The following is a 12,924-nucleotide window of genomic DNA, read 5'->3' as shown; positions in this document are numbered from 1 at the left end:
TTGTATCTTTTTCCCGAAGGAAGAAAGTGGAGAGAGAATGTCCGGGGTGTGTGGGGTCCTTAATTATGCTGGCTGCTTTTCCGAGGCAGCGGGAAGTGTAGACAGAGTCAATGGATGGGAGGCTGGTTTGCGTGATGGTGCCTTTGAAAACAAAGATAACCTGTTATTTTCACCCCATTGAAATGAACATAAGAACATAAGAACATAAGAAATAGGAGCAGGAGTAGGCCATCTAGCCCCTCGAGCCTGCCCCGCCATTCAATAGGATCATGGCTGATCTGACGTGGATCAGTACCACTTACCCGCCTGATCCCCATAACCCTTAATACCCTTACCGATCAGGAATCCATCCATCCGCGCTTTAAACATATTCAGCGAGGTAGCCTCCACCACCTCAGTGGGCAGAGAATTCCAGAGATTCACCACCCTCTGGGAGAAGAAGTTCCTCCTCAACTCTGTCTTAAACCGACCCCCCTTTATTTTGAGGCTGTGTCCTCTAGTTTTAACTTCCTTACTAAGTGGAAAGAATCTCTCCGCCTCCACCCTATCCAGCCCCCGCATTATCTTATAAGTCTCCATAAGATCCCCCCTCATCCTTCTAAACTCCAACGAGTACAAACCCAATCTCCTCAGCCTCTCCTCATAATCCAAACCCCTCATCTCCGGTATCAACCTGGTGAACCTTCTCTGCACTCCCTCCAATGCCAATATATCCTTCCTCATATAAGGGGACCAATACTGCACACAGTATTCCAGCTGCGGCCTCACCAATGCCCTGTACAGGTGCATCAAGACATCCCTGCTTTTATATTCTATCCCCCTCGCAATATAGGCCAACATCCCATTTGCCTTCTTGATCACCTGTTGTACCTGCAGACTGGGCTTTTGCGTCTCATGCACAAGGACCCCCAGGTCCCTTTGCACGGTAGCATGTTTTAATTTGTTTCCATTGAGATAGTAATCCCATTTGTTATTATTTCCTCCAAAGTGTATAACCTCGCATTTCTCAACGTTATACTCCATTTGCCATATCCTCGCCCACTCACTCAGCCTGTCCAAATCTCTCTGCAGATCTTCTCCGTCCTCCACACGATTCACTTTTCCACTTATCTTTGTGTCGTCTGCAAACTTCGTTACCCTACACTCCGTCCCCTCCTCCAGATCATCTATATAAATGGTAAACAGTTGCGGCCCGAGTACCGATCCCTGCGGCACACCACTAGTTACCTTCCTCCAACCGGAAAAACACCCATTTATTCCGACTCTTTGCTTCCTGTCGGATAGCCAGTCCCCAATCCACTTTAACACACTACCCCCAACTCCGTGTGCCCTAATCTTCTTCAGCAGCCTTTTATGGGGCACCTTATCAAACGCCTTTTGGAAATCCAAAAACACCGCATCCACCGGTTCTCCTCCATCAACCACCCTAGTCACATCTTCATAAAAATCCAACATGTTCGTCAAGCACGACTTTCCCCTCATGAATCCATGCTGCGTCTGATTGATCGAACCATTTCTATCCAGATGCCCTGCTATCTCCTCTTTAATAATGGATTCCAGCATTTTCCCTACTACAGACGTTAAGCTGACCGGCCTATAGTTACCCGCCTTTTGTCTCCTTCCTTTTTTAAACAGCGGCGTAACATTAGCCGTTTTCCAATCAACCGGCACTACCCCAGAATGCAACGAGTTTTGATAAATAATCACTAACGCATCCACTATTACCTCTGACATTTCTTTCAATACCCTGGGATGCATTCCATCCGGACCCGGGGACTTGTCCACCTTCAGTCCCATTAGTCTACCCAGCACTGCCTCTCTGGTTACATTAATTGTATTAAGTATTTCTCCTGCTGCCAACCCTCTATCGTTAATATTTGGCAAACTATTTGTGTCCTCCACCGTGAAGACCGACACAAAAAACTTATTTAAAGACTCCGCCATATCCTCATTTCCCACTATTAACTCCCCCCTCTCGTCCTCCAAGGGTCCAACATTCACTCTAGCCACTCTATTCCTTTTTATATATTTATAAAAACTTTTACTATCATTTTTTATATTAATTGCTAGCCTAGCTTCATAGTCTATCCTTCCTTTCTTTATCGCTTTCTTTGTTGTTTCTTAAATTTTTCCCAATCACTTGTTTCTCCACTATTTTTGGCCACTCTGTACGCAGCTGTTTTTATTTTAATACTCTCCTTTATTTCCTTCGTTATCCACGGCTGGTTCTCCCTTTTCTTACAATCCTTGTTTTTTGCTGGAATATATTTTTGCTGAGAACTGAAAAAGATCTCCTTAAAAATCCTCCACTGTTCCTCAGCTATCCTACCTGCCAGCCTGCTCTCCCAGTCTACCTTAGCCAATTCATCCCTCATCCTATCATATTTCCCTCTGTTCAAACAGAGGACACTGGTTTGAGACCAAACTTTCTCCTCTTCCATCTGAATCAGAAATTCGACCATATTGTGGTCACTAGACCCAAGAGGGTCCTTCACAATAAGATCCTTAATTCTACCTACCTCGTTACACAATACCAGATCCAAAATAGCTCATTCCCTCGTCGGTTCCGTAACATGCTGTTCAAGGAAACTATCCATTCTAAGAACTCTTCCTCCATTCCACCCTTACCGACTTGAGTCTGCCAGTCAATGTGCATGTTGAAGTCCCCCATGATTATTGCCGTTCCGTTTTTACACGCATCCCTTATCTGCTTGTTTATAGCCCTCCCTACCTCAACATTATTATTTGGGGGCCTATATACCACACCTACTAGTGTCTTTCTCCCTCTACTATTCCTCATCTCTACCCATAATGATTCCACGTTTTGTTCCTCAGAGCCTATGTCATCCCTCAGTACTACCCTGATATTATCTCTTATTAATAGCGCGACCCCACCACCTTTTCCTTCCTGTCTATTCTTCCTAAACGCCTGATACCCCTGGATATTCATCTCCCAGTCCTGGTCACCTTTCAGCCACGTTTCTGTAATGGCCACTAGATCGTACCCACTTGTGCTGATTTGCACCATCAACTCATTCACCTTGTTCCGAATGCTGCGTGCATTCAGGCAAAGTGTCCTTATTCCAGCTTTTATCTGGACCCGCTTTGATGAGTCGCGAACACCCTCTCCCTCTACTCCCTTATCTAAATTACCGCCTTCATTCACTTGCACCCTCTCCTCTACCATTAATTTTGTAATTCCCCTTAGCCCTGCATCTTCCCCCCCATCAATTAGTTCCTTGATCCTAGTCAACTCTTCTAGCTCCCCTCCCCCCAACCTATCTAGTTTAAATTCTCCCCAGTAGCCTTAGCCAACCTACCGGCCAGGATATTGGTCCCCGTGTGATTCAAGATGACGGTTATAATTTTCCATTAATGATGGGGACACGCATTTTGCAAAGCATTAGATGGGACTGAGGTTACAGCAGTGATTGCAAGCTTCCTCCTGTTCCTGATCATGATATCCTGCTGGAGTTTAAGCTGGGCTCTGTTCAGTATCCAAAGCGTTTGGTCATCTTCTCAGATATTTAGCGGTGCCAGAATCTTACTGCCTCGCCCGCACGTAACATCGTAAGATCCTGCCCAAGGCCAATGAAGAATGCTGTTCTGCAAGCCTCACCCACCCTGATTCCGGGGCAGGCATGCCGATAAAATTCCAGCATAGTTCATATGTTATATTTTCTTTAAAGCCACATGTTTAGAACCAGCAATGAAAAGACTACGAGCTTTCTCTAATCTCTGCCATCAGATATCGCCCAGGTGAGTATCAATTGGATTTACAAATATGCAACCAATTCACACTTGTTGCACAAAGATTGGCCATTGTGCAAAGAACAAGAAAAGGACAAACTATATATTATGACAGCTGATTCAGAGAATGCTGAACGTACATTGTTGATTAATGAGTTTTTGATCCTCCCTGGGCACAGATTGAAATTAGCTGTGGCACATGTTTATAATCAAGCCTTGAATATTCTGTTACCCTTCAGGACTCATAATGGATAAAGCTACAAACATTCTGAATCCCAAAGACAAGTATAGAGGCCATTCAGCCCATCCTACCAAAAAAGGCTACATCAAATGATGATAAGAATTTGGGTTCATACAGCACCTTTAACTTGGTAAGACCATCCCAAAGTGCCATAGAATTCACCTTGATGGCCATTCCAGGTATTAATCTCCCCCTTTAGCACTTAGAGTAGTGGTGGCCACATGCAGCCCATGTGTTATAATGTAACCAATGATAACATTAGAACCTGTTATAATGTACCCAATGGTAACATGCTGTAACATGCTGTAACATGCTGTAATACTGGGTCAGCTGACCAGCTGACCCAGTATAAATAGAAAGCAGATGGGGATTGTGGGGAGCTTGTGTGGCCCGAGTTAAAGCTTATTTTATTAGTGTCACAAGTAGGCTTACATTAACACTGAGTGTAGTTACTATAAAAATTGCCTAGTCACCACACTCCAGCGCCCGTTCGGGTACACTGAGGGAGAATTTAGTATGGCCAATGTGCCTAACCAGCACGTTTTTCAGATGGAAACCAGAGGGAACCCACGCTGACACGGAGAGAATGTGCAGACTCCGCACAGACAGTGACCCAATCTGGGAATCGAACCTGGGTCCCTGGCGCTGTGAGGCAGCAGTGCTAACCACTGAGCCGCCCTATGTGTTGGTATAATGAAGTTTCTTCATTCAACCTTTTTCTTTGATTTACTTTGTGGCATTAGTTCTTTTATTGCTGGCAACTGAAGTTCCTTACTGCCGGGTGAACACCATCGGGGTCCTGAGTGTGGCCCACGAGACATTTTGTTGACTGTTGTCCACGCGCAGGGCTGCCAGATTCTGCTTAATTCTGTCTGTGTGTTTTTTTTTCCTACCAGCATGACTAAACCCATATTTAGCAAAGATACATGAGGTGCACACTGATGCTCACCACATTGACTGCGAGAGCTGTGCGCTCCCTCTGTGTCCAAACAAAGTGTAGATATTTCATTTGATGACAAATATGTGACTGATGAAGCATTTTCTACAACTCGTCATGAGATATTCAACATGTATTGAATGTTTCCAATAATATTCATGGGGGTAATATGTGCGTGTATGGAGACACGCCTCTTGGCATCTCTTTGGCAACAGGCTGTAGACTTGATTGATTGTACAGTATTTCCAAAGTAAAACATTTGTTGTATTCCTGTTTCATAAACCATCAGTAAAACACAAATTTAAAATCAGCTTTTGCAAAGTTGATAAAGCTTTAAATTGGAAGTTTTCCCCAACACCAATCTAAGGACACAGAAAATATCAAACTATAGGAACAAGACCCCCCCTTGGTGACAAACATCATCTAAACAACTCAGTGAGGTGATTCTTTGGCAACCTTTCCAGATGGTCTGGAATATTCTATCTACTGTGGGCTTGTTGGGACAGGCATCATAGCAGAGTGAAAACAAGATCATTTTCGCACTGAACGCTTAATAATTGCGTCACAATAAGTGAGAGTTCGCCAAACTCTTCTGAAACCAGCCACAGAACAGGGGCAGGAAAAGGCCATACATCAGAGGAGGAGGTCCCTTGGTCCATCATTCCAGCACTGGCTCTATCCACTCCCCTGCTCTTTCCCCATAGCTCGTTCAGCTTTTCCTTTTCCCTTTGGGACGTTATTATTGAACCAGCTTCCTTCGCTCTAAAAGGCAGCGCATTCCCGATCACTCCAGGCCTGCTGCGGCCTATCGCGCTCGCCTCACATCAGTACAGCCAGAGCACCAAAACTGGATGCTTCCCATGTCTCCAACTACCCCACGTCCCTGTAGCCATGTCCTCCAGGGAGAGGTTTAAAGAAATAGCAGGGTCAAGAAGGAGAAATTAGTCTCCAATTCCCCCATTAAAGCTAATCCAGAGGATCACAAGAATCAAACTTCAAAATTACCAAAACAGAAAACGCTGGAAAATCACAGCATCTGTAAGGAGAGAAAAGAGCTGAAGTTTCGAGTCCAGATGACCCTTTGTCAAAGCTGGTTTCATTTTGACAAAGATTTTCCAGTGTTTTCTCTTTTGGTTTCAGATTCCAGCATCCGCAGTAATTTGCTTTTATCCAAGCTTCAAAATAATCTCTCTCCCAAGTCAAGAACCCAGCCAGCTCCTGTTAAAGTGTCAGCAGTGGTCACTGCTCCGTCCACAACACATTCCACAGGCTCCCCACTCTCCATGTTTGAAATATGTCCTCATATTCCCCATAAATACCTAGCAATTTACTACCTTCTCTCTAATGCTACAATAAGAAAAACTGTCAATTCAAAATGAACAACACGACAGTCACTGCTCCAGTAAATGGGGAGGCGATGGCCTAGTGGTATTATCGCTAGATTATTAATCCAGAAACTCAGTTTATCTTCTGGGGACTCGGGTTCAAATCCCGCCAAGGCAGCTGATGGAATTTGAATTCAATAAAAATAACTACTGATAACCATGAAACCATTGTAGATTGTTGGAAAAACCCATCTGGTTCACTAATGTCCTTTAGGGAAGGAAATCTGCCGTCCTTACCTGGTCTGGCCTAGATGTGACTCCAGAGCCACATCAGTGTGATGGTTCTCAACTGCCCTCTGAAATGGCCGAGCAGGCCATTCAAGGGCAACCAGGGATGGGCAATAAATGCTGGCCAGCCAGCGATGCCCATGTCCCACGAATAAATAAAAAAATCCTGCTCCAAATATATCGCACAAAAACCTTCAAAAACCCTGGGCCTCACCGAATATCAGGCCTCATAAACAACGGGAATGGTGCATTTTCTATGGTTTGCGATCTTAAGGTATGGGTTATTTTCTTTCCCAGTGTCACTTGTAATTCTGTTTCCTTCACTCCTCTATATATTTCAGATGTGAATTCTCGCAAGACGACTGGAGCAAGTGGTTCTCACTGCTTATTTTGATTTGCCAGATTTGTAATTATTTTGAATTCGAGTAGCAACTAACTCAATTCCTGGCTACGTGCTTCAGAATATTGTGACTAATAAATCTGGGAGTTGTGCAATAAACATTTCATTATTTTCAAAATGCTAGCATGAACATTTGGCCCAAGTTTAAAATATAGCAAGCAGGCGTTCAGGTAGAAGCAGAGCGAGAAATCAGTTCAGCTTTCTTTATGAAAATAAATGCAAATGAATGCTACAATATTGCCAATCCATTGCCCCAGCTTCCCAAACCTGAAATACCGGCTGCAATTCTCTGGCTAATTTTATCGGCAGGATTCTCTGGTCCCGTAAGAGTCATAAGATATACTTTGGTAAAATAGAGTACTTTAGAAAATTAGTTCATATACAACATGCCAACACAGAAATTCAAGTCAGAGATTTAGTGTTGATTTGGTCAGGCAGGACACTTGGAATGTACGGTGAATGTAGTTACGCAACGCTTCAAATCTCTGCAGTCACTTACAAATGTTCCGGGTCGGAAAGTAAAACAACATCAACAAACATATTGTCAAAAATACTCAAAAGCACAGAACTTTTCAATGTAAGCAATCAGAACAGGAATTGAGGGCATCTTAATCAAATCTTTTACCACTGCATTGTTAGCTTTGAGAGATAGACAATAATTTACACAAATAGTTCAACATCAAACCAAGGAAGTATTGGATATCACATAGAACATAGAACATAGAACATAGAACATTACAGCGCAGAACAGGCCCTTCGGCCCACGATGTTGCACCGACCAGTTAAAAAAAAAACTGTGACCCTCCAACCTAAACCAATTTCTTTTCGTCCATGAACCTATCTACGGATCTCTTAAACGCCCCCAAACTAGGCGCATTTACTACTGATGCTGGCAGGGCATTCCAATCCCTCACCACCCTCTGGGTAAAGAACCTACCCCTGACATCGGTTCTATAACTACCCCCCCTCAATTTAAAGCCATGCCCCCTCGTGCTGGATTTCTCCATCAGAGGAAAAAGGCTATCACTATCCACCCTATCACTGACGTAAATCTCAATTAGGAAACCACTTTGCCTGCGTGACCCTACTCTACACAAACAAACAGGCTCAAACGCATTAAATAAAAACACAAAGTGGCGAGAAAATGTCAGGCAGCATCTGTGGAGGGAGATCAAACAAGATCGATACATCCTTTCTGGATGTATCACAGCTTGGTATGGCTCCTGCTCTGACCAAGACTGCAAGAAACTACAAAGGGTTGTGAATGTAGCCCAATCCATCACGCAAACCAGCCTCCCATCCATTGACTCTGTCTACACTTCCCGCTGCCTTGGGAAAGCAGCCAGCATAATCAAGGACCCCATGCACTCTGGACATTCTGTCTTCCACCTTCTTCCATCTTTTTCCATTAGGAAAAAGATACAAAAGTCTAAGGTCACGTATCAATCGACTCAAGAACAGCTGCTTCCCTGCTGCCATTAGACTTTTGAATGGTCCTGTCATATGTTAAGCTTTCGCCACACCCTATCTGTAACTGCAACATTGTGTTCTGCACCCTCTCCTTTCCTTCTCCCCTATGTACTCCATGAACGGTATGCTTTGTCTGTATAGTGCGCAAGAAACAATACTTTTCACTGCATCCCAAAACACGTGACAATAATAAATCAAATCCAACATTTCGGGCGGGACTTTCTTGCCTCGCTCGGGCGAGACCATAAGATCCCACCCGAGGTGAACGGAGATTTCCGCTCCGCTCCGATTCCAGGGTGGGCAAGGTGGTAGAGTTTGGGCATTCAAGTCCAATATGACTCTTCTTTGGGAGGGCAGTTTTAACGGCATCTCCACCGTGACCCTTTAAGAGGAGGAGCTCTTGTTTTTATGCAGTGAGTTGTTGTGGTCTGGAATTGTCCAAAAGGATCGATTCAACATTAACTTTCAAAAGCAAATTGGATAAATACTTGGAGGGGGTGTGGGTCTAATTAGATAGCTCTTTCAAGGGGCCAGCACAAGCACACTGGGCCAAATGGCCTCTTTGTGTGCTGTAGGATTCTTTATTAAATATATAGCATTACCACCGAAAGGGGAGGAAGGAGGTACAATGTTTCTGCTCACATTCATTTAGCCAATTAAGCAAATGCAAATCATCGCAAAACTCAAAAATTGACTTAAAAGTAAGAGCACAAAACAACAATAAAATCCCAAACAAAGTAATTCACCGTTTACAAACACCGGTGTATAATCTTCTAATATACAACACAATGTATATGGAACATATAGAAAGTTATGCCCATGTATGAAGTATACAAAATGCTTCGATAACTCAGCTCCTGTGTTCGATACTCATCAGTGGAGGAATTTACCATCCATTTGAAACTGCCTCTAAGCATATTGACCCCGGTGTGTTTACAAATAACAGCAACATCCTTTATTCATTTGAACGTTTTACTGCAATGTGTGGAGATCGAGGAGAATGGACCCGGATATTGAAATATACATGATCAAAATAAATACACATATCTGTGATATAGAGCATTGAATAAATATACAATATATGTACACCACTGCACGTGTATATTAAACAAGCACAGAACCACAGACAGATCTAGATATACACACACACACTGACAGATCCTGAGAAACACTGAACCAGGGATGTGCAAAGTGACACATATGCAGATCCAGACAGACACACACACACAGACCTTGACAAACACTGACCCAGACATGTACCCACTGACACATAGACAGATCCAGGCACACAGACAGACCCAGACAAACACTGATCCAGATATGTACCCACTGACACACACACACAGATCAGACACACACACAGACCCAGACACACATACACACAGACCCTGACAAACATTGACCCAGACATGTACAAATTGGCACATATGCAGATCCAGGCAAACAGGCAGGCACACACACACGGACTCTGACAAACACTGACCCAGACATGTACACACTGATATACACATAGATCCAGACACACACATGCACACACAGACCAGACACACATTCAGAGCCAGACCAACATTAAACCAGACACGTACACCCAGAACCAGATCCACACACATCAACCCAGGCACACTCACTCACTCACACACACACACACACAGACCCTGACAGACACACACACACACAGGGACCCACACAGACAGAGCCAGAATGAGCACACACAGAGCCTCTTGTCCTCTGCCTCTCTCCAGCGCAGGGGTGTCATGTGAAAAGCAGGCAGCCCTGTGCCAGTCTGTGTGCCAGTGCAGAGGCTGCCTTGGCTGGCAGCTACATTGTAACCAGGCCCGGAGCAGTGACAATGAAATGGAAAGAGAGAGGGAGAGGCTGTCCCCCGCACTCACCACGAAGATCGAGGTCCGCACCACCTCGGAGACGCTCTGCCGGAGTTCGGCTGCGGTGCCGGGTTTGCTGAGCGCCCGGGTGAATCTCCGCGTCTCCTGAGCCATTGCCGGGGAGTCTGCCAGCAGAACCCCCCCAGGGTGAGGCTCGGCCTTGCACTCTCTCCACCTTCTCCTCCCAGCTTCCTGAAACACCTCCGGTGGAGCTCACATCCTCCTCCTGCCCATTGCTGCTCCTTCCTCTCCAATATTCCTCCTCCTGCTCCCCGCTCTGCCTGAGCTCCGGGGATGTCCTCAGTGCGGCACTGCCAGTGAGAATGCTTTAATTTTCTCTGCAAGGTAAGGTGGAAAGGGGGGGAATCTCTCCTCCCAGTGTTGCTCGTGTATTCTATCCACCCTCCTCCAACAGCCAGGCTGAGAATTCAATAGCAAAGAGCTTGCTGAATAATCTCTACTGCCCTCTCTCTCCCTCCCCATCCACTGCCTGCTGCCCAGGTACAGTCAGCAATGTCCTGCACTCCCTCTACACAAATCACTTCATTGCAAAGTCCTGCAAAAAGAAATGTCATTGATCCATCTTGAAAAACAATAACCCCCCCCCCGATCATCTTTCTGGGCTGGTTCTTAACCCTCTGGCAACTCCCTCCTTCCCGTGGTTTACGCCCTAGGGTTCATTTCAGAGAGACTTGCATTTAAATTTCATTGAATCTTACAACGCAGGCCCTTTGGCCCATTGCGCCCTATAACAGCTCTTTGAAAGACCAATGCAAAGGGTGGCACGGTGGCACAGTAGCTAGCCTCACAGTGTCAGGGACCGGGGTTCGATTCCCTGACTGGGCACACAGTGATTGAGCCTAATTATATAGATGTATTTATAGGGTCATGTGGAGCATAAAGACCAGCATCAACCTGATGGGCTGAATGGCCTTTCTCTGTGCCGTAAATCCTATGCCCCCATCAACCTTTTACAGCACGGTAGCGCAGTGGTTGACACTGCTGTCTCACAGCTCTAGAGACCCGGGTTCGATCCCTGGCTTGGGTCACTGTCTGTGCGGAGTTTGCATATTCTCCCCGTGTCTGCGTGGGTTTCCTCCGGGTGCTCTGGTTTCATCCCACAGTCCGAAAGACATGCTGGTTAGGGTGCATTGGCCGTGCTAAATCCTCCCTCAGTGTGACCCAATGATGCCGGAGTGTGATGACTAAGGTATTTTCACAGTAACTTCACTGCAGTATTAATGTAAGCCTACTAATAAACTTTAATTAGTCATTGAATTCCTCCACTACACATGAGGCCATTCGGTCCATCAAGTCTGCACCAGCTCTCTGACAGGATATTTTAAGAAGTTTAACAACACCAGGTTAAAGTCCAACAGGTTTATTTGGTAGCAAAAGCCACACAAGCTTTTGCTACCAAATAAACCTGTTGGACTTTAACCTGGTGTTGTTAAACTTCTTACTGTGTTTACCCCAGTCCAACGCCGGCATCTCCACATCAGGATATTTTACCCAGGCCCGAGCCCTGTTAGCCCACACATTTACCCCACTAATCGCCGTAACCTACATATCTTGGGACACTAAGGGGCAATCTAGCATGGCCAATTCACCAAACCGCACATCCTTTGGACTGTGGGAGGAAACAGGAGCACCCGGAGGAAACCCATGTAGACAGAGGGGTGACGGTGCAGACTCCACACAGACAGTCATAGAATTGTACAGCACAGCAAGAGACCCTTTGGCCCATCGTGCCGGCCATCAAGCACTTCATAGAAATCATAGAAATCCTACAGCACAGAAAGAGGCCATTCAGCCCATCGAGTCTGCACCAACCACAATCCCACCCAGGCCCTACCCCCATATCCCTACACATTAACCCGCTAATCCCTCTAACCTACGCATCTCAGGACACTACAGGGCAATTTAAGCATGGCCAATCAACCTAACCCGCACATCTTTGGAATGTGGGAGGAAACCGGAGCACCTGGAGGAAACCCACGCAGACACGAGGAGAATGTGCAAACTCCACACAGACAGTGACCCAAGCCGGGAATCGAACCCAGGTCCCTGGAGCTGTGAAGCAGCAGTGCTAACCACTGTGCCACCGTGCCGCCCCATTCTAATCCCATTTTTCAGCACTTGGTCCGTAGCCCTATGTGCTATGGTATTTCAAGTGCTCACCTAAATGCTTCTTCAATGTTGTGAGGGTTCCCACACCTACCACCCTTTCAGGCAGTGAGTTCCAGATTCCCACCACCCTCTGGATGAAAAGGTTTTTCCTCAAATCCCCTCTGAATTTCCTGCCCCTTGCCTTAAATCAGTCACATGCAGCCCCTACTCTTTCTCCAGCACTGCGAGTTCTCCCCTATTTCCACCACCACCCCCCCCCCCACCGCCCCCGGCCAAGTTTACATCCAATTCCTCTTTTTGCTGAATGTGTTTCCACTGCCCTTTTCAGGCTGAACCTTCCAGACCATAACGACTTGCTGTACAAATGAATATGATCTTCGTCTTCCCCTCTCTGCCTCAGTTGACAGCTATCTTCAGTCTGCGTCCCTCCCTCTGCTGACTGACCCTCCCGGCCTGCAAACAGTTTCTCCTTCTCTACTCCACTACATCCTTTCATGATT

At 45.7% G+C, this 12,924-nt stretch overlaps 1 protein-coding gene across 3 annotated transcripts in view; it reads right to left on the bottom strand.

The window, feature by feature from the left end:
* LOC144499506 (dedicator of cytokinesis protein 9-like) overlaps window positions 1–10,854 on the bottom strand; it is a 359,791-nt gene extending 348,937 nt beyond the window's left edge. For all 3 annotated transcript variants that reach the window (XM_078221534.1, XM_078221537.1, XM_078221538.1), the window contains exon 1: window positions 10,304–10,854. In XM_078221534.1, the coding sequence (XP_078077660.1) occupies window positions 10,304–10,408 (105 nt within the window). In that variant the 5' untranslated portion in view covers window positions 10,409–10,854. The remainder of the gene's footprint in view (window positions 1–10,303) is intronic.
* Between the last annotated feature and the right edge of the window lie 2,070 nt (window positions 10,855–12,924).

This window comes from Mustelus asterias, chromosome 10, assembly GCF_964213995.1.
Source record: "Mustelus asterias chromosome 10, sMusAst1.hap1.1, whole genome shotgun sequence".
Taxonomy (NCBI): Eukaryota; Metazoa; Chordata; class Chondrichthyes; order Carcharhiniformes; family Triakidae; genus Mustelus; species Mustelus asterias.
This window is presented reverse-complemented; position numbering and strand designations above follow the sequence as displayed.